The 22,918-nt window shown below is 38.1% G+C and overlaps 1 protein-coding gene across 7 annotated transcripts in view; it reads right to left on the bottom strand.

Annotated features, from left to right (window-relative positions):
* Pde4d (phosphodiesterase 4D) overlaps window positions 1-22,918 on the bottom strand; it is a 1,049,725-nt gene that overhangs the window by 49,856 nt on the left and 976,951 nt on the right. For 5 of the 7 annotated variants that reach the window (XM_076857254.2, XM_076857255.2, XM_076857257.2 and 2 more), the window contains one exon: window positions 4,340-4,452. In XM_076857254.2, the coding sequence (XP_076713369.1) occupies window positions 4,340-4,452 (113 nt within the window). Of the gene's footprint in view, window positions 1-3,640; window positions 3,861-4,339; window positions 4,453-4,538; window positions 5,298-22,918 lie in introns of those variants that run through there. The other 2 variants (XM_076857260.2, XM_076857262.2) reach the window with 2 other exon arrangements.

Below are 22,918 nucleotides of genomic sequence, written 5' to 3'. Positions count from 1 at the left end.
TAATATTTTAAAGTAGAAAACAAGTGTTGCTATAATGTTCCATAAATTAAAAATGTCTTTTTCAATTAACTTGAGTTCCTTCTTAGCAAAAATTCAACACTGATTTCTATTCTGAGTTCTTTTACTTGTGCAGTGCAGAAATACCTTAAAATGAGCCACTTCTATGAACATATCATATTCCTTCCAGCAGACCTCCTGCCCATCAAATATATCAGCAGTCCCAGAAAGTGCTAGTCCATGCTATGTATTGACAATCAAAAAGCAGCAGGGGGAGCAACCAAGGAAAACCCTAAGAAAAAGCACCCCAGAAAAGCAATTTAATTTATAGGCAACAGAAACATACTAGGGATAACTACTAAAAACCAAAGAGACAAATAAATTCTATAAAGAAGTCATATCCACATTTGCAAACTGGCCTAAGCACCTCTGGAATGAATTATAGGACAACCTGAAGTCTCTTAGAAGGATGCTTGAATCCTAATATCAAGACAGACTTTCAACTTGAAGGCCAGTAGTTTCCAGCAATGCCAAGCCTCGGAACTGCCCCCAAAATTAGAGAGGAGAAACAAAATGCATTTTTTATCTGGGTATGTGGTGGAAAGAATCCACAATTATTTCATTTTCTCTTTTAAACATCACTGCACTTACACTGAAGGCCTGGTGAAATGTGCACTATTAGGTCACAAGAGAATTAAGTTACCGGGTTCCATTGCAGTCTTTGGAAGTCCTGAGGGCCAGATTCCTGCCCTCCTTGCCACTCCTTCTACCCTCAATACACTTTCCATGAGAGAAAACCCAAAATACCACGAAACTATTCCACATTAAAGGATATTTTTACCAGAAAGGCACTTTACTTTGCAAAATCTATAAAAGAATGGAAAAGTGCCCACCAACCTACATGACATTTACATGTGCTAAAGATTTATATGGCTTTTGTTTTCAGTTTTACAGTAAAACAGATAAAATAATTAGTTTTTCTGTCTGGAATTTCATAGCTGAATTATTTTTAAAAGACTAAACTTCTAATAAGGACTTCAAATCTTCTAATAGAATTTTACAGACAGTTACCTAAGAATTATAAAAATATCTATGAAACAAAGTGTCTAGTATAACTTATGGTTAAAATAGGCAATCCGTATGGTTAAATCAGTATGGTTAAATAGGCAATAAGTAAAGTTTGATCTGATCTCTAAATAATACCAGTAACAACAGATATAGTGCTACTCTTGACAGACACTGAATTAGCTTGCTGTTAAATATATATATATTTTTTTCTTTAAACTCTTACATTGACCTTTAAAAGTGTCTGTTATTATGCCTATATTATGCCAAGGAAACTGAAGCTAAAAGGTTTAAGTTGCTAATGTAACTCATCTAGCAAGGAACAAAACCATGAACTTCCGGGTCCATTTGCTTCCAAAAGCTCTGATAACTCACTAAAATTTCCCTCAATTGTAACAATGAGGTTCCAAAGGAAATCTGTACAACTCTCAGGCAGATTAATGTGCTTATGAAGGTAAATGCTATAGATTTAATCACTCAAATTAAATGCCATCTGGAATCTCTTACCAAATTGGTACAAGCATCCTACAAGCCAACTGGCCTTGGCCAAGAATTCAAAAATGTTCCTACCTCAATAGCATCAATAATCAGTATGTACAGTATAAAACCAATACAGAAAATATAGCTAGTTACTTCTAAAGCAATATTTTAAAATTACTATAAGGTTTTTTTTATTAAAATTTTTAAAAATATAAATTGTTAACCCAACTTGTAAATGGATTTGAGCAATCAGTTTCCTTCTTCCCAGCACCCAAATCCATCTCATAATTAGTATTTACTATTTATCACTTTAAAATCCTGGTTTCTTACTAGGGTTTTTATTGTGTTTTTTAATCTATTAGAGTATGATTTTAAATATCTCAAAAAAGGGGAAAACTTTTCCATGGCAAAACATAAACCCTGACAGAATGGATGGCAATAAGACTAATAACCAAAAAGCAATGTTGCAGATCTATTCATTCATACTCAAGAGAGATGGTGTGAAACAAATTGTCTGCATTTCCAGTCAAGACTGAAGGTAGGGCATCACTCACAGGGACTTTCAGATCAGCTGCTCCAGCTCAGTTTTTAGCTCTTGTGGCTTTGGTAACTTTACAAATTTTACCAAGAGCTTTAGTTTTAATTCTTTTTCATCTATAAAAAATTATGTGAGCATAACACAAATTTAAAAATGAATAAGTTAAAAAAAGAAATGAACAGCCTAGAAATTAAAAGTTGAAGTAAGAGCTTTGGTTGACCCAAGTGTCATGTCAATAATCTTTCAACCACAGGATATAAACATAGCTAAATGGCTGCACTTGAAAAAGTATTCTCTTATTTATTTGATTATTTCAACCAAATAAACCTATCTTCCACACTAATCATGTAAATTAACTCAAAGTTGAGAGCCATCACAGAGAAGATTTAAAAGCAGAAAAAAAAATACCTCTTATTTGGTGCTTGTAAAAGAAAGCTGTCATTTTGAGCAATTGCTGTGATCCCAAATGTTTTTACCTTAAAGTATAGATAAATTATTTCACAGTTGAAATCACAATATATTGTTAGATTTCACATCAATTTTTAAACTTAAACCTAAGTTTCATCATTAAGAATATGAGTTTTAAGGAAAGTGAACTAGCTTTTCAGGTACATTTTGCTTAAAAAGTACTGTCAAATCATCTCAAAAACATAAATAAATGCATGTATCTCACTAGATATCCAAATTTTGTTCTGCCTTTTACTACATAGAATCAATCTAACAGACAAAGAATTAAGATCAGGTCCAGTGCAGAATGCTCTCACTCAGCATTTAGGACACTGGAGATACTTGGCATACATCTCCTGTTATTATGAATCAAATTATGAAAAAGAAAAACAATCTCTATTTCTAGTTTATAAAAATACGATTTTTTTTAGCCAAATGAGAACAATGGCATCTAATGCTACTACAGGAATTAAGAGTCCCAATAAGAAAGCAATTCTAAAAGAAGCCATGCCAAATTTAGAAATGAGACCCAAATTTAAATAATAAAAAACCTGATTTGATCATTAGTGTATACATGGATAGGTCAGTATGCATATGGGTAGGTTACTAACTTCAAGCAGTGGCTGGGGACCCCTTTTATTTGCTTGAAGCCGACTTTTTACTTAAAAAGCAATGCTATCTATATAAGAAATGTTAACAGATAAGACAAGTGTCTGTGATGCTACAGTTTTTGTAAAAACTGCATGAGGAAAAAACAGGTGGGATAAAAACTATAGTAAGCTAAAAAATAAAAAAGCATCACTCATTGAAATACATGTACACATGAAGAGTAAAATGGCCATCACCTTCCTGACCTTGCAAATAAATGGGTGGCTAAAACACATAAGTATCGTTAAGAAACAAGTATTATTAATTGAACACAATATTACCAGTCCTTACTAGCTGCATCCCTCAGATATCTGCATCCAACATGCACATGCCTCCTTTCCTGCCCCTTCAGTCAGTCAATCATTAAAACACACATAATCCAATTTATTTCCTTGCATAACTATAGACAAAAAGAACAGGGCTTATTTTTTTTTTTTAAACGCAGCAAAACTGAAAATACTCTACCTTAACTTCCAGGCTATTTTATGGTTGTTTCATACTGAAGATTACTTATCAGTCCCCCAAATTCCATTAACTGCCAAGACCAGCACTTTTGTACATATGGCACAAATGTCCAGCTGAAACCTCCTTGAAACTAAATGACCTCAGAAATCTGGTCTTCTTCAAGATCAAAAGAAAAGGCAATGATCATAATGAAGCTTCTAACTATGAATGTGTATGGCCAACAGAATATATAAAGGCAAAGGTCTAACAGGGTATCCTGACAACTAGATAAATGAGGGTTAAGGTTCCAAGTTCTGAGTTTTAGTGGTAGGTGGTGAGATCCAAGTGATTTCATTGACATCCACCAACTCTTATTTCCAACCAGGAATCCCAAGAATACCTTTAAATATGCAAGGCCAACAGACCCTACTGGGTTTCTCGTTGCAAGTGCAAAATGTCACTTAGGAACCCTGTGTCCTGGATATTTGATCAAACTATGTCAAAGTTGATTTTGCAAAATGTTTAATTTATCTATAGTGAGTGAAAGAGAGAAGGAAGGCATGGAAACAAGAACCTCCCTTCTAAAGGGAGCATAATAGCTAACATGCAATGAGCATGACAAATATCTCCCTGTATTTCCTGGGGCCACAGGGACTGGTGCTTCACCAGCGTGGGAATCAGCAGTGTAGGGGCATCAATGACAGTAGAGCAGGGACTTACCTTGTTGGAGGCCATCTCACTGACAGAGTGCCTGGTCTGCAGGGTCTCTAGTTGGTCCAGACACCAATCCAGTTCCTCCAGGGTCTCGCTGGCCAGTTTCTGGTAGGCCTCCTCTGCGAAGAGATAGGGAAAGGGGGACTCAGTTCTCAAGCGCTTCACTGGGCCGCCAGCGAGTTCAAAGGGGGCCATCCTGCCATACCCCGCCATGCTCAGATGCCCGGTGCCTGCACATGAGGGCTGCTCCTTCATATTGCCAAACCCGGTAGCTCGATGGGGGCTGAGTCTCCACCCGCGGGGCCGTTCGCGACTGGAAGGCTCAGTTTCTCCAGCTTGACGTCGCGGGTAGGCCCCCAGGGAGGGCGTGCGAAGTGCAACAAGCCAACTTTTATTAGGGGAACGGAGGTGGAATAACCACGATGCGACTTTTGGACAGCGCGGCGGGTATTAGTCCTAGTTCTGGAGGATGGCAAAGGGATGGCGCGCACGACTAGCAGCCGTCCCGCAGAACGATGTCGGGTCCACTGCCGGGTCTCCTCGGTCCCCGGCCCCGCGCCCGCCCCGCCTGCCAAGCCTTATGCTCGGCACTTGAAGCGAATGAATCAGCCGTGGCCGGGTGCGCAGCCACCACGTTTCCTGTTTTCTTTCTCAAGTCCTCGGGCGGCGGGCGCAGCGCGGCTCCATAGCCGCGGCTTTCCGGGAACTCTCCCCTTCACGCCCCTCGGCACTGTCTGGCTCCTCCTCAACTCCCTTACAAAAAGATTCCGAATTGCAAAAGCCTGTCCATGTCACCCGCCGCGTCCTTCCCCGCAGCCCCGCCACCTCGCCGTGGCATCACCCCGTGCAGCCGGGCGCCACTCTCTTTGAAGCGCAGCCGGGGAGGCGCGGGTGCTAGCGTGTCTGTAGAGCTGCTATGGGGCTGTCTGAAGGAGGAGAGCGGCGGAAAACCCGGCGTGGAGCACCCGCGGCCCGCCGCCCGGGGTCGCCGTGGGGTTCAGGCGGGGCTCAGAGGGGACCCGACGCGCAGGCGCGTGCGACCGCGCACCTGCCCCGCGGGGACCCTGCACATCCAGCCGAGCCGTTTGCCCTCTGGGTCTCCGGGACGGCCAGAGCCTCCTAGTTTGCACTCCTAGGCTTGAACGAGGTTATTGAAGACCTGCAAAATCGTTTCTGAGGGTTTATGTTTTAGGGTTTATGAGGTTTGCTTTCTGGGGGTTAGGACTTACTTTAAGGGAGCTGAGTTGGGGGAATAAGAACATTTCTATCAAGAGCAGACTCTCTCAGTACCTAACCCACCCCGCTAAGTAGCAGATTTCTAAATTTGGGGGTGGACATAAACAAAACATAGTGCTTTAAGGTCCAAAAGCCTAAGAGTCTGACATTGTACTGTGCTGCCTATTCACATAAAGAGTTACCCTCAGAGTTATCTTAAAGGAGCAACGACGTGAATGAACCACAGAGTAAGAGGAGTTCACACATGTCCTGAATACGTGCTTCCCTTGTGGAATTGCACAAGACCAGGATGATGTGAGGCCAAGGACAAAAGTCTGGAAAGGGTGTTTCTACCTCACCATGTGCAGACTAAACTACCAAAGCGGTAAAACCAAAAGACCATATCTAAAGGCAATGTAGGCAAAATGGTTCTGTTTATAAAGGCCAACCCAGGGGACCATGGTTCACTCCTCCCTTAACATAAACGGATCACTCTTTAGCGTGGAATTGAACAAGCCATTCCAAAGGAAAGAAAACCCAAAGTCCCAAGGGTCCATCTTACCCATCTTATAAAACTTTGTCATTCAAAGAAAAACACTGAAAAGCTTACATGAAGTTGTGGGGTCCCTTTCGGGAGTCCTCCAATCTATCAATATTGATGAAGAAGAGAGTCTGCGCTTGAAATTTAGACTTCATAAATTAACAGTGGCCCAACAAAGAATTTCATGGACCAACTTTCAGGATCCTGGGACTTTCCAGACAGGTTTTCACAGAAAATTTGTAAAGGTTACAGTAACTTTCAAACTATTTGTTACATGTTCCACGTGGCTTGTTATCTAGAATTCTTGAACTGTTTGCTCTTCACTTTGAGTACTGTAGGTTTTGTCTCTTTTATTCTGTTCAAATCCCCCCCACCCGCCCCCTTCACACTAATCTCTGTAAATACATATTTTAGGTGGATGAACAACCACCTAAACCTTGCCTGGTTAAAATTTAAGATTGACGCTTTTTTTTTTTTTTTAACCATAACAGAAGGAACAACCCTAAAGATAATTTAAATTGTAAGTTTAAAAGACTATAGTTTTTCCGTGATCATAAGGCTATAAAAATATTACATGCTTCCTATTAAAAAGTTAAACATTACACACATAGAAAAGTCCCTTGTAGTCCCACAACCTAAAATCTCAAATATTTCAGTCTATGGCTGTAATGCAACCATTTTCAATTTACTGAATCCTTTCCATATGTAAGTACAGCATTACCTAATTGCCATAGGTACCTCTACACCATGGCTTTTTTTTTCTTTTTTCCTCCTTCTGCTACATAAAATAGGGATATAGGAAATTGTAAGAGGAAATTAACTTATTTTATAGTCAGTTGAGTTGTCCATAGTTATTAGATGGGTATAGCATTGTGCAGGAAGTGTTCACTATCATCTTTTCAGTCATATGAAGCCAGGAGTCCTCCTCTCATATCTCTAAGATTTGACTCTCTATATTCATCTCCTCTGCAATTCAACTCTCTCAAAGCCTGAGACCCAGGGGACCTCCCAATACATAAAATGTCTCCCGCACCACCCCTTAACTTCATTTAACTTTCTAAAGTTTTTCTGAAATCAGAAGTACAAATTCAGGTCTCAGACCTAGCAGGATATGGTTCCAAGTATTATATTTCAGCCTTTATTTTTTAATGTGGAAAGGCAATTCAGGAAAGCTTCAGGTTAGAGACCTCATGCAGTTAGATATAGGATTTGCTCTTAGGAAGGCAATATAATGACAAAAAGGACAATTTATTTCAGATGATCCATTTTAAATTCAAATCATGGATTAGCCATTTGACTATCAAGATTTATGTGCCAACACAATGTGGTGTTTTAAATTCTAACATCTTCTACAATATCCTATGTAAGTCTGAAAAATGAGACACACACCAAGACCCAGAACATATCTAAATACCAGTCAAAAAATAATTACCACAGAATAAAGAACAGTTTGTTTTATAAACTTATTGCTCAATAAAGAATTATTGTTGATATTAGCATAGAACTGAGAATATCACTTTTTCCACATTCCTAAGTCAATAGGTAATATGGCTAGCCACAATTTTTCACGATCCTTAAGCCTTCATTTTTAGGAATTTTAACCCAAAGTGTTCTAAGGCATTGAGTAACTAGCCTTTTTATCCCTACCATTAAAAATGAAAAAGAGGGGCTGGAGTTGTGGCTCAGCAGTAGAGCGCTTACCTAGCACGTGCAAGGCCCTGGTTTCGACCCTCAGCAACACATAAAAATAAATAAATAAAATAAAGGTATTGTGTCCCATTGCAACTAAAAATTTAAGAATATATATTTAAAAAAAGAAAGAAAAAAAGTCTCAATGTGCAGTTGTCAGCTATCCTACAAGAAACTGAGTCACCACATAAACACCTAAATGCCATCTACAGCCGGCAGGTCAAAAATAGTGAAAGAGTTTAATTTTGTTTTTTACCAAGAACACATACTGCATTCATTAATAAAATACCTGCCCCCAAGAATAGTATACACCATAGCCCTACTTTAAAAAAAATATGAAAACCCTTTTATTTAAACTATCTAAAATCTCACTAAATCGAAGAATTAAAGAGAGAAAAACACCCAAGCAAAAAACTATTGGCTAATATCCATAAGGCATTAGAGGGCTATGGAATAGCAACTGAGAAAGAACTTGAGCCTTTGGCACGCCCCCACTCCCCACCCCCAGCAGCATTGGTTTTCTCCAAGGCACCCTTGAACTATGTAACACCAGGGCTCTGCTCAAACCCTCCCGTGAACAAACAGTCCTCAGTGCCTGTGGGCCAGCACTTGGCTTCCGTCATTGTGATGCGCACAGGGTTCCCCAGACACACAGCCTGAAACAGTGCCAGGGGCTCCTGGAGAGGATGCTGAAGCAGCAGCTTCCCTTTGAAAAAGGCAAAAAGTCCCCAGCTCAGAGCCACAGCAGTGAGTTGGAGGTTGAGGTCATTTTCTTGTGAAATGTTCCATCCATTACTCTCACCCACAGCTTACAGCCCTGCTGACCAGTGAGGTAAATGGATCCACTCTACAGGATGTGTAACTGTGTAGACGTTGGGTTTTGGCCAACATTTGCAGGGTTAAAGTTTGTTGCAATTCCTAGACAGACCTATTGCTGCAAATGAGAATAGGTCCAACAAATGCATGACTTATTTCTGATCCTATTTGCATATTCTTAATTTTAAATAGAAATTATCACAGCTGATTCAGATCGTTTTTAAATTGAAATGATCCCATTAAACAGCTCCTACATGCAAATACTTGATACCTTTCTAACCAAATCCACTTTCTCCTTATTCTGGCAAAGTCTCCTCCTTGTTCTTAAGGAAGGAGTTGAAAGTGGAGGTAGAATTGGAGAAAATGATTTCTACTTCACCATGTATTGCTTTGAGCGAGACACTCCCGGACTTTGCTCTAGTAAGAGATTTGTGCAGGTTAGCTCTTAACTTTGCTGACAATTTTTTTTTTCCTCTGTAAATTTTATCTGATGGGAAATACATGAAGGCCCTGGATTCTCTTTCAATGTGTACATGTAACAGATTTAAGCCAAACTTGCCAGTGGCAAGCTGCTTTTGATTCCAAGTGAATTTCTGGCATTGAGTTCTTGTTTTGAAGTATTTTAAAATCTTTTAACATATAGAAACTTTCATTTCAAAAAATGTCCAAAGTGAAGATAAGTATGATTTTGTGAGTTTTTTTTTCTTTTATCTTTCCAGTATCTATCTCTCCCCACCCCACCCCCACCAGGGCTGCCTAAGGCTATAGTAGAACCTCTTAAGTGAAATAAACACAGGATTGAGTTTCCCTGACTTTTAGTCCCAGCAGTAATTCAGCATTTATTTAGCACCAGCTGTGTGTCAAATACTTTATTAAAGTCTGCAGGAACAAGATGATTACATGTGTGTCCCTTATCCAAGGGAACCTAGAGCCCAGCAGTGGAGACAATTTCAGCATACTGCATAGTAGAAAGTACTTTCAAAGAATGAAGTACATGGGCTATGGGATTATCAAAAAGGGCCATTTAAATCAGACTGGGACAGAGGTGAAGAGGAAAAGGCGAAGTCCTACAGAAGAAAAGAGAAGGCAAGTAAAGAGGGTGAAAGGGATATTTAGGAGAAAACAAGCAGACACCTAGAACTGTGATCAACAAGATGTGTCTTGTTGTCATAAATAGGTCTTTGCTCAAAGGAAAAGAGGCTGGGGAAAAAATCTAAATAAATCTGAGAAATTTGCAGACACTGGCCATGGAAATCTTCTCAGGCATCAGCAGGTAGGAGCTTTGGACTATCTTCAAAAGTAGGAGCCACTGAGTAATTCAGAGAGCTGTGTGATACGCTATCTGATTTTAGTTTAGCTAGAAAATTCTTGGGATGTGCAATAAATGGGTTTGAAGGAGTCAAGGCTGTAGTCAGTGAGACCATTATCGTTGACCATATTATTGCTAGAATAAAACGAAATAATTTATAGACCATTTGCTTCTCTGATGATTATTCTCACTAAGACAACCTCTGTATTAAAACCCTACATTGGCATATGTTCTCCCAACATGGTCAGGCATGAATAGAGGGACTGCACATAGTAGGCTTTCTACTCTCAAAAACTACAACCTTCTAGTCATTGAATTTTTAATCATACTGTCATGAGAAGAGGGGTGCATATCATCAGAATTTCTTTCAGAGAGAACCTGCCTGCAAGAAAGTGCTTAATAAGCCTACTTATGACAGAAGTCCAGGCCTCGAGAAACTATGGGTTGGTTAAGATGAATTTGTGGCCTCTTCTACCCAGGAAAGCCAGAAGAATAGGATGATTGCTTGAGAAGGAAGTTTGTGTGTGTGAGAGGCAGGTGTGTGTGGGGGGAGGAGCAGAGAAAGAAGTCAGCCTGGTCTAAAGAGTAAGTCCTTCCTTAAATTTTCCCTTCTCTCAATCTTTGATAAAGTTCCTGAAGGCACAGATTGCTGAGTTGTTTTAATTCACTGAAGGGATTGCACTTGAAGGCCAGATAGGCCTGAGCAGAATGTCTACCTGAGCTGAGAGAAGAGGCTGAGAAAGAGGAGAAAAACTTCTAGTATTTGACTTAAGAATAATTTTTGTCCAAACAATTTGAGTTTGAGCCAAGTTTAATCAGATATCTGGGTTGGTGGCTCCACACAACATGTATGTTATTATAAGCAATATTATTCCTTGAGAGAAACTGGAGAAGTGGAAGATGTCTCCAATCTCTATTCCACTATTTACAAACCACAATCCCAAGACAATTCCCCCAATTTTTGTGCATTCTTATTTTTTCACCTATAGATTGGGGAGACAACAAGAACATGGTAGGTTATTTTAGTTTAAGTGAGAGATTGTGAGTCAAATAATCTTGCATTGCTTCCTTTATAGATTCTTTCCACATCCTCCTCCATTTAACCTTCCTTTCCACCTGGAGTTATCTCAGTACCTAACTTAAATAATCTTATTAATTAAAGTGAATATATCAACTAATACTTAGGGAAAACCTAGGACTCCAGTAGGTAACTTAGTAGGTAACTGGGACAGTTTTTAAGATACCTAGAAAGAAAAAAAAAGTTGTCAAGAAATGAAGAAAGGGGTCAGTCTAAAAATATATAATTTATAAATTTGTTTTAGGAAAACCTTGCTGTTAGATTTGGTACATAATTTACATATATAATATCACCATGGGACAACATACAATGAATCTAATGTCCTTTTGGTATCTATTTTATTTGTGTTTAAATTAAAAGTGATTTCTCCCAAACACAAGAAATATGAAGTGCTATACTTTAGATAAACTCATTCATTCATTCAACAACTTATCTGTAGGCATATTTATAGTATATACCAGGCACTATACTAAGTGATGGAGATTTTAAAAATGACAAAATAGCCAAAAGTTACTGCCTACTCTCAAGTTTACACTCTACTGGTTATGAAGATCTTTTCATTCTTAATACACAAATACTGAACATATGTTATATGTCAGTTTCTGAGTATACTAAATGGAAGGAAATGACCTTGGACTTTAGGCTCCATTGAGGAACCAGGACAGAATTGTAAATTGTCCACTAAAACCAGGCAGTCAGTATGATGCAGTGTAAATACAAGGCAGAGATGGAGGACAGAAGAGGTGCCACTTGACACAGCTTTGGAAAGACATGGAACAGCTTGGAAAGACATGGAAAGGAGCAAGGTCAGCCCTTAAGGATGAAATCTAGAGTTGACCAAGTGGAAAACAGGAGGCAACAGAGGACAAACACATGTCATTGCTAGCTGGAATACACAGGCCATACAGGGAGCCACAAGCAGATGAAGATGTGAAGGTTAGGCAGACCATGGGCATAGATAAAAGTGGAGAAGTAGTTTTGGAGCAGTATTTAAGAGTTTATGGCTTTTGGAGACACCATAATACCTGACTTCAAATTATGCTACAGAGCTATAATAACAAAAACATCATGGTACTGGCATAAAAACAGACCCATAGATCAATGGCACAGAATAGAAAACACAAGACAAATCCACACATCTACAGCCATCTGATCCTTAACCAAGATGCCAAAAACATACATTGGAGAAAAGATAGTCTTTTAAACAAATGATGCTGGGAAAACTAGTTATGCATCTGTAGAAGAATGAAACTGGAACCTTATCTCTCACCCTGCACAAAAATCAATTCAAAATGGAACAGAGGCCTAGGAATTATACCAAGAACTATGCAATTCCTAGAAGAAAATGTAAGGTTAACACATCAGCATATAGATATAGGAATGACTTTCTCAATAGGACTCCTAAAGCTCAGAAAATAATCCCAAGAGTTAATAAACAAGATGACATCAAATTAAAAATCTTTTGCACAGAAAAGGAAACTATTGAAAAGAGGAATGTGAAGAGAGAGCCCACAGAATGGGAGAAAATCTTTGCTAGCTATTCCTCTGTCAGAGGATTAATATCTATAATATATAAAGAACTCAATAAACTTCATGCCAAAAAAATCAAATCACCTGATTAATAAATGGGCAAATGAATTAAATAGACTCTCCCCAAAAGAAAAAATACAAATGACCAATCAACATATGAAAAAATGTTCAGCATCATCAGCAATTAGGGAAATAGAAATCAAAACTACACTGAGATTTCATCTCATACCAGTCATAATGGGTAGTAATCAATAATACAAATAATCATAAGTGCTGGAGAGTATGTGGAGAAAAAGGAACACTTTTATACTGCTGGAGGGATTGTAAATTAACACAACCACTATGGAAATCATACGGAGGTTCCTCAAAAGACTAGGAATAGAACCAACATATGACCCAGCAATATACCACTCCTTGGTATTTATTTTAAAAGAATTAAAGTCATCTTACTGCAGTGATACATGCATACAATCATGTTTATACCAGCACAGTTCACAATAGCCAAACTATGGAACCAGTCTAGGTGTCTATCAATGAATTGATAAAGAAAATGTGGTATATTTACAAAATGTAGTTTTATTCAGTCATAAAGAATAATGAATTTATGGCCTTTGAAGGAAAATGGAACTTGAGACCACCATGTTAAGTGAAACCAAAACTCAGAAGGTCAATGGTGATATGTTTTCTCTCATATGTGGAAGCTAGAGAGGAAAAAGGAAAAGAAAGGTGGGGACATATCTCATGAGAATCAAAGGGAGATCACTAAAGGAAAGGGACCAAGGGATAGGAAGTGGGGAGGGAGGGAGAAGTGCTGGGGAATGATATTGCTATATTGTGAGTATGTATGAATATGTAACAAATCCCATCATTATATATAACTAAATTATATATAACTAAATCAATAAAAATGTGGGGAAAGAAGCTTATTGTCTTTTTCTGAACCATTCATAAAACATCTTCTATGCTACAAGTCATGTAGCCAAATTTGCTTCTAGAACGATTGCTCTGGGAATGGAATGAAAGGAGGATTTGGGGAATGATAGGCCAGTATAGGGGTTGACGATGATATAAGGAGAAAATTCTGGACAATGGCCAGAGGAGAAGTTGCAAAGTGTAGAAGAATCACTTAAGAGGAAGAGTCAGAATTTAAAAAGAAGAATATTGTTATGGACCAAAGGTTTGTGTTCCCCTAAAATCTATATGTTGAAATCTAATCTCCACTGTGATGGTATTTGGAGGTGGGGTCTTTGGGAAGTAAACAGTTCATGAATGTGGAGCCCTCACAAATGGGGTTAGTGTCTTTATAAGAGACCGGACAGCTAGTTTGCTCTTTTGCGGTAAGAGGAGGCAATAAAGAAGAAGAGACGGCAGCCTGAACCCCCAAAACAGCTCTCCACAATCTGACCGTGTTGACACCCGGATCTCAGACTTCAGTCTCTAGAACTGTGAAAAATAACTGTTTGCTTCCCAAGTCACCTAATTTATGGTATTTTGTGCTAGCAGACAGAACTGACTTAGATATTAAGACTTTGTCACTGATATTCAAGACAGACTATATATCCATAGGTTTGGATTAAGATAATTCCATTCTAAACTTGTATTTCAGCAACATAATATCAAAGAGGGCATTAAAGTATGTTAATGAGGGAGCTTGTATCTATTGTTTCAATACTTTAATAATAAAATAAGTATATAAAAACTATGCTTAATACTTAAAATAAGTATTAAAACTATGCATGTTATTTACATACCTTTGTAACAACAATTTTATTCCCATGGTATTGTGGGAAGGCACCTATGTTTTCATCATATCCAATCAAACTTGGAGTACAACAGCCTTTGGATCTTTATCTCTGTCAATTACTGCACAAATAATTCTTTAGAGAAAATAAGGAGTCTCATAGATGGCCTTCAGTGACACCAGTTCTCACAGTCTTTCATTCTCTGATCTGACACCGTATCATCATGGTTCGGTGCTGGTTTTAAGGCTGTCCAGTGGTGGTTAACTCAGAAGGGGTCAGCTATTTTTTTTAGTGGGAGTTTCTGAACTGACTAAATATTGTCAAAAATCCCTTTCATGTACCAGGTATGGATGCTTTATATTTCAAATCAAGATATCCTGAGAAAGAAAGGTATTGATAAAGATACTGACAAACACTGTGACCAAAAGATCTAACAGGAATGATTTTAGAGGAGGAAAAGTTTATTTAGTGCTCATGGTTTCAGAGGTCTCAGTTCAAAGATTGCCAACTCCATTGCTCTGGGCCTAAGATGATGAAGATCATCAAGTCATGGTGGAGGAAAGCAGATCAAGATATGGCAACAAGGGGACAGAGAGAGAAAAAGCACTTTGCTCACTATGGACAAAATATAAATACTAAATGCATGCCCCGATTGATCTATCTCCTCCAATTTTATCCCACCTACCTGAAGGTACCACTTCATCTCTATCAGGGGATTAATCCACTGATTAGGTTTAGGCCCTCAGCCACTGAGCTATATTCCAAGTCCTTTATTTTTATTTTGTGACAGTCTTCCTAATTTGCTGAGGCTAACCTTGAATTATCTTCCTGCCTCAGTTTTTCCAGGAGCGAGGATTGTGCCACTGCACCTAGCTCAATTGTCATTTCTTGAAGCACACTTGAAAAATCTTGTCCCACACCTATCTATACCATCATATCAAATATGTCTGAAACATAAACTCACTCATTCTCTGGGTGCCCACATCTTTGAAATCTCCACTAGGGACACTCCCTACCAACCTGCCCCCCATCCTGCCTTTGTAACAGCCCACTATTGAGAAATGGTCAGGGAGTAATCTTCTTTCCTCTTTTCCTCCTTCAAGTTCTCTCTTTTCTCCAGGAAGATAGCAATCAAAACACCCATTTGTATTTATTTATCGATACATATTCTCCAATATACTGGTCACTGTAAAATACAAGAAAATGAAAGATTCAGTGGCCTGGACCTAGGAAAGACCTTAAAATATCTGGATGAGAAAATCAGACATACGATAGCTGCTCCCTAGAGGCAGTGTAAGGTGACATATAAATCATTCAGTCTGGGAGTGCTACTGAAGATCAGAGCATGGAGGGGAAGGTATGGGCTGAAGCTAAGAACACAGAGTGCCAGGAGGAAGGCCAACCAAGTCAATGGTTTGAGGCTCTGTGGGAGAAGGGACTCAGCAGGCATTCCTTTCAGGTAAAGGAAATGCCTGAAGCCTACTTCAGGATTATTGTGGGTGGGTGGTAAATGGTCTGGGCAGAGTAGACTCCTTCCAGAGAGGAGAAGGGAAATAGAGTTGAATACTTAAATGTATTGCCTGGAGCTAATGGATACTGTGGGCATGGAGTAAGTGCAGTGGTAGCCAGGGAAGATGAAACAAGGAGGGAGAGTGGAGAACACTAGAGCAGCGTAGAGGCAGAGTGGAAGGGTGAGGTTTGGAGGTGTCCGGTTTGGAGGCTACTGTGATAGAGCAACGGAGAGAACTCAGATTCACATGCTGACTCTGCAGCTCAACAGGGATGTGGAGAACATGGGCAGCTTAGCTACTTTACACCTCAGCTTTTTCATTTGCAAAATAAGATTAAACATACATCCTCTAGAAGATTGCCCGTGTCATTTTTCACATTTTATTTGAATATTAAGACAAACTTTAATTTAAAAATCATGGATCCATATCCCAATTTCTTTTTTGTTGCTTTCAATTTGAAAACATGATTTATCTTTTTTAAAAAACTGTATTTATGAGCCTATTACCTGTTTTTATTATTTGGGGAGGGCTACCGGGGTTTGAATTTAGGGGCACTTGACCACTGAGCCACATCCCCAGCCCTATTTTGTATTTTATATAGTGACAGGGTCTCACTGAGTTGCTTAGCATCATACTGTTGCTGAGGCTAGTCTTGAATTTGCAATCCTCCTGCCTCAGCCTCCTGAGCCACTGGGGTTACAGGCATGTGCCACTGTACCTGGCAAACCTATTGCCTGTAACACGTGGGATGCTTTTTAAAATAGCAATCCATTTTCTCCTCATCTCTTCCTAAAACACAATACCATCAGAACAGTCCTGCACATATTTTTGGTACTAGTGGGACTCAATTCCTATACCTCTCTGAAAATGAACACAATTAACAGTATTAATTTCATTTGCTTCTTTGAAAAATCAAAATTGTAGTTTTCTTAATTAAGGAAGATGCATGAAGCATGTCATTTATATTTTATTCAACTTTAAGATTAGTTTTTAAAAATCTTACTATTGCACAATTTTTATTATCCAATGCTGGGGAGTAAATTAAGGGTCTTGGCCTGCTAGGCAAATGCTCTACCATTGATTATTTATTTTTGATAATTTTTTATATGATTTGATCTTGTAAACTTAAAGTTTAAATACTGCTCCAGTTCTATGCTTAAATGAGAGCTCCATGGAAAGAGAAAAACAATTGTATAGCATTTTTTCTTCCCACTGTCTGAAAGCATATGGATGTAAATATACAACGTACATGTTGTATATGATGTATGTATAACATTCATACATATAGCATATATAACATATGTGTGTGTAAACATATGTGTGTGAATTTATATGTATATGTATATATATATATATATATCTTCAGAGAATATTTGCTGGCTTAAGTAATTTCATGTAATGTATGCACATTTTGCATTGTGATAATTAAGGCATTAGTATGAATAAAAGGTTTTCAATTTAAAACAAGTGTTGGATTTATTAAACTTAATTATTATGTATGACCTTCTTTTGACTTCATATTCTTTTTCAATAGCCTTTTATATCTTAATTCTTGAACTAAACTTTGAAATTGTTGAATTTTTATGAATTCTTTAATTTTCTAACACTACTATATTTACTTGAAATTATTTACTTCATTTATATAAATTTTGGTTATAAACCTAACCCATGAAGAAGATTCTGAACATTTAATTCTACCTTATAATTTAAACCTGTACATCTAATTAATTTTCAGATTTGTCTTTGTTGCCTCAATAATTATACTTGTTCATCTTGAAAGTGTCTTGTCTTCATCTCCTTCAAGGACCCAACCACTGCTTTTTGATATTTTGAAAGATCTTCCAATGATGACCATGACAGGAACTTCAGCTCCTCTGAAGCCCTCCTTATCTTGCGAGGTCCCAGGCTACTCATACATGTTTTTGGAGGTGGGGATTTAAATGACATTCAATAACTTACATTTTGTCAGTGAACCCCAGTAAAAACTCTGTTTTGTACTATGACACAGTAGATTTGTTTCAAGTGGGAAGTGCCATGAATATTGTTGATTGGGCCCATTCTTTTTTTTTTTAATATTTTTTTAAAGAGAGAGTGAGGAGGAGAGAGAGAGAGAGAGAGAGAGAGAGAGAGAGAGAGAGAGAGAGAGAGAGAGAGAATTTTAATATTTTATTTCTTAGTTTTCGGCAGACACAACATCTTTGCTTGTATGTGGTGCTGAGGATCGAACCCGGGCCGCGCGCATGCCAGAAGGGCGCGCTACCACTTGAGCCACATCCCCAGCCCGATTGTGCCCATTCTTGAAGACATGTGGGCATTGATTCCTAGTAGTATAAAAAATGTGTATAGGAATGGAGAAGGTTTTATTACTGTATTTGTTTAAAAAGGGATGGTTGCAGACTCCTACCATAAACAACATTTGTGTGTTTTAATGCTCATGGCAAATTTTGTTTGGAGTCCTTGTTTAACACGCTACACTTTTCAGTTCAAGTGAAACTAACAGAAGAAACCCCATCTACACAATGCAAAGCAAATCTGAATACAACTGAAGCAGTATATGCAACACACACACACACACACACACACACACACACACACATATATATATTTGGTACTATATGTATAAACTAGAAACATAATTTAACATGAAGTAGTATTTATCCTTGCTATGTACAGTTTACTTTAATATTTTGTATTTGTATGGGTCTTAGTGACCAGTTTGCATCTCTGACAGCAATAGTGCTTAGTACTAGTGACAGAAACCTTCCTGAGAGTATTTTATAAAGAGCTCATATGGACAAGATAATTTCAAAGCAGAGAAATTGAAATACTTTTACTGGGCAGAGTGGTGATGAGGAGACTCAGCCCTTAGGAGACTGTGGTGGGAGAATCACCTGAGCCCAGGAGTTCCACAGCAGCCTGAGCTGCACAGCAAGACCCTGAGACCACAACTCAAAAAAAAAAAAAATTTTTTTTTTTCTGGAATTTGTAGTCATTTGAACGACTATTTGGTTTGGAATCAAAACACAGAAATTCCTTTCCTGACTCCAATAGTGACCCAGGAATGATCTTGGCCAAATGATCTCAGCTGTCCCTGGACCAACTGGACCCCTAAGAGATGCAATCTGAGGAATGCACTCTGACCAAAAATACTTGAACCTGTTGACCTAACAATGACCTATGACCCAGCAGAACCAGGATCACTATTTCTCAAAGACTACCATATATTTTCACCCTTTCATTGATGAATGAGTAGGAAAGACACATCTTTCCATTTGGCCCTCATTTTTCTTTCTAGCCCTTTAAGTCTTATATTCTTGGCGAAACTACACATTTCCTAAATTTCTGGTGTTCTCCTCTTTTAAAATCTCCTACATGATCTTATATTTCCAAAGCACAATAATAATATTAAATTATTAATATTTTAACAGTAATAATATCTCTCAATAATAATAATTGTAATAATAATATTTCTCCTTATTGAAGACCATATTATAGGTTTTTAATGCCTAAAGTTTTCATCAAACTTCAGTTAATCTTTTGAGCCACTCTAAAAGCCACCTCACTTCCAGCTTTGTCCCCTGTGCCTGATCCCACCTCCACCTCCACACTTTGTCAGTAAATTTTCTCAGAGTCTCACTCTGCATATTTGGTCATGTTGGGTTACTTTTTAAGATTCAATTTATTTTTTGTAAATTTTCTCAGAGTCTCAACTCTGCATATTTGGTCATGTTGGGTTACTTTTTAAGATTTAATTTATTTTTTGTCACTTGATCATCATTCAGTCTGAATGATCAAGCTCCTGGCTTTCCTAGTCTGCTTCCTTTCTGTGAAATTTCCTTCAAATCTCTGCATAGACTCAGATGACCCAGATGACAAGCTACACCTAGTAGGAGCAGGAGGGAGTCAGTCCTGACATCAGTGGAAGAGGGAAACAGGAGGAGGTTCAAGGCAATGGGTCCCAGGTTTAGAGGGAGTTCACATACTTTATTGGTTTTGGTTTTTAACTGGGATGAGTCCTTACCACTGACAAAGTTGAAAACTAGAGGTTGTTAAATGATTCATCCCTGTCTACTTAAATGTTGGTTTGACTCATTACTTCTTAATAAATACTTGTTGAACCCTTTTCAAGGCAGCAAAACTGGTATTCTATAAGAAACTCATGATATGAAGCTTAGTTCAAAAGACCTTTGACTTAAAGGTGTCCATAGACCAGAGGTCCTGATAGCAAATGAACAATCACAGTGATTTCTAAATAAATTTCTGCATGCTTCCCAGACATGTGACTGGGTCAGTAAACTCAGACTTCATGGGAAGGGTGTCCATGTTCCTCCCCACTTAGAAACTAGTCATCAGAATTTGCAAAAATATGTTACACTTTGCACTCATAGGTGACTGGGGAAAATCCAGGATATCCCCCTAGAAGGAGTTCTCTATAGAGACTGGCAAATATGTTCAACGCATGATGGTTAAAACAGAGTTAATTCTTTAAGTCACTAAGTCAGTAAAAAATCTGTTGCAATGATTTGTTTAAAACTAGAATGAATTTCTCCAGGGTTGGGACCATATCAAATTCTGGTGCTAAATCCTTACTGTCACACACCAGGTGTCCCATAAATGTTTGTTGTATTGAACTGAACAGAAAACATATGCAGCATTTCCCTTATGAAGACTACCTTTCTATAATGTTTCTGTATCTTCTCCTGCATTTGAGCATCAATAACTGGACTTTTAAATGGATATGAATATGACCAAGGGACTTTTAAATTTCATACTCAGGGATATCATATAACCAGAGTAACTTTCATGCCAGGAGAGAGGAATCACTGGTAGGATAACTCTTATCACCTATTGTTCTCTCCTGATGATCCACTAATGCTTTGCTTCTCTAGGCACATTTACTTGTTTTAATATCTACTGCCCCTGTACTTTATGGGTAGGGGGTGCACACCTCCCAATTGGCCTGGAGCCTACCAGGTTATATCTGTTACTATAGCATAGTTAGCAATACCATTGCATTTCACTCTAAAGTGTCCTGGTTTGGATGCTAAATCTTACGGATACCCTATTTATGGGAGAGTTCACTGTCTATCATTTAGCTGCCCAAGGCTACCCTGCTTGGAAGTCTACTACTACACCTTGCCAGGACTTTCCTCCATGAGGGCAGCTCTCTTAGTCCATGAATCAGGAGGTTAAGTCTCCTGAAAAAACAAAAACAAACAAACAAACAACAACAACAAAAAAACAGAGATGCCTGTCTATAGAGAGACTCTTGGTGGGAAAAAAGTCAGATCTCTAAATTTAAATCTTTCCTTTAATTTTGGGTCTCCAATGCACACAAGAAACAAAGAATCCCTAATAATTACATTCCTAAATTTAGTGAAATCTAGAAGATATACTCTTTTGGAAACTCTAGAAATTAAACTTATGTGTCTCAGGTTAAACTGCACCTTAACAGCATGGCTTATTTTGTCAAAATCAGTTAAGGCCCTCTAATGTGCTTTCAATAAATGGACAGACAAAAATTAAAACATGGCTGGTCAAAGTAATCCAAAAGCTCACTTCATTCACTCAATAACAATGGCCATTTAATGGGTTCTTTTCACTACTGGATGTAATTGTGCTGGGCTTTAATTTCTCATCATGACGGAAGAAATGAAATGACTTCAGACATTTAGGAACATTTGGCTACATCATGTTTGGGTGCTCCTATAAACACTGTTGGAAATTAAGTCAGCTCTGTGATTGCTCAGCCTCCCTAGTAAGGAGCATGCCTTCCTCATGTCAGCAAAAAACTAACTACGTCTTAATCTAAGACACTGCAGTAGAGGCAAAAGAAATTACCATCCTGCCTCTCTCCTTTCAGATCTCCCTATTTGTAGCTATCAAATTTTGGCATGCTTGCAGCAGCACCATCTTATCAGAACAAGCACCATAATTCTCATGTGAGATGTTAGGACTTTCTCTTCAGTAAGGTCAAAATGTACCTATGATTCAAATTTAGATGAGGGTATGAGCTAATAAGAACATAAAGAACATCAGTTTCAAGAACTCAGGCTACTATTATTTTGTGCTACTGGTTTCTCCTTTCCTAATTCCAGGTGGACATGCAAGCTTTGAGGTTGTCATGTGCCATTAAAATTAATCAGCCTCACACATTTCATCTTTAAACCTTTACCCAGGGTAGTAAAAAAAAGAGTCTAGCAGAAATGAACACACTTCTTGAACACTGCAGCTGCTAATCTCATGTGGTAAAATATCATCCTATAAATTATGCTGCAAAAAGAGTGCCAGAGATGAATATGAAATATTTAAAATACATGCAGCATTATTAATAACTATAGTATGACAAAGACTGTTAGCTGTCCTTTACTACTGGTGCTTTCTTCATTAGTTGTATTGGAATCTCAATTTTCTCCTAAGCATGAGTGTCCCAAATAGAGCAAACATTCAGACACCTTTATGGCCAAGTGTTGCCATATAACTAAGTTCTAGTGAATGGGTTGATAGTAGAACCATTATGTGGGGATTCCAGGAACTTTTTTTAAAAGATACTTGTCGTATACCTTTATTCATTTCTCTTTCTAACTGGTATGAATATGAATTTGATGACTGGAGCTAGAGTAGCCACATTAGATTGTGATTATAATTTAGGCACAGAGTTCACATCTAAGAAATCAACAAAATGGAAAGAGTGTGTGTTCTTGAAGACTTTATGGAATAACGTGTCCACACTAGCTCTGGACTGCCTACTTTTCAATTTAACGTAAAAGAGAAATATTATTAAAGCCATTTCTACTTAAATATTTGTATCCACAACTAAATGCAATTCCAGTAATACAATTACGAATTATAAAACTCCAATTCCCTCATGGTTTAGGGCCATAGCTTAGTTTTAACAATAAATGTGTTCACATAGGCCAGGCTGAGATTTGGATATTGGATGACTGGATTTTTAGCTTACGGGATTAAAAAATATTGTGTAGTGATACATTGCTAGTTAACCGCTTGCTCCAGAATGATCAGAAAATAATTTTTAGAAAAATCTGCCAAACAAAATCCTACAAGAACCACCTTGGGATTCCCTGTAGGCTTCAGAGATTTGTCTTTCTGAACTTACTTGGAACTTATTCCAGCCTGGAAGCCATTTCGTTGAA

This window comes from Callospermophilus lateralis, chromosome 5, assembly GCF_048772815.1.
Source record: "Callospermophilus lateralis isolate mCalLat2 chromosome 5, mCalLat2.hap1, whole genome shotgun sequence".
Lineage (NCBI taxonomy): Eukaryota > Metazoa > Chordata > Mammalia > Rodentia > Sciuridae > Callospermophilus > Callospermophilus lateralis.
Note: the sequence above shows the minus strand (reverse complement) of the source record. Positions and strands in the feature narration are given on the sequence as shown.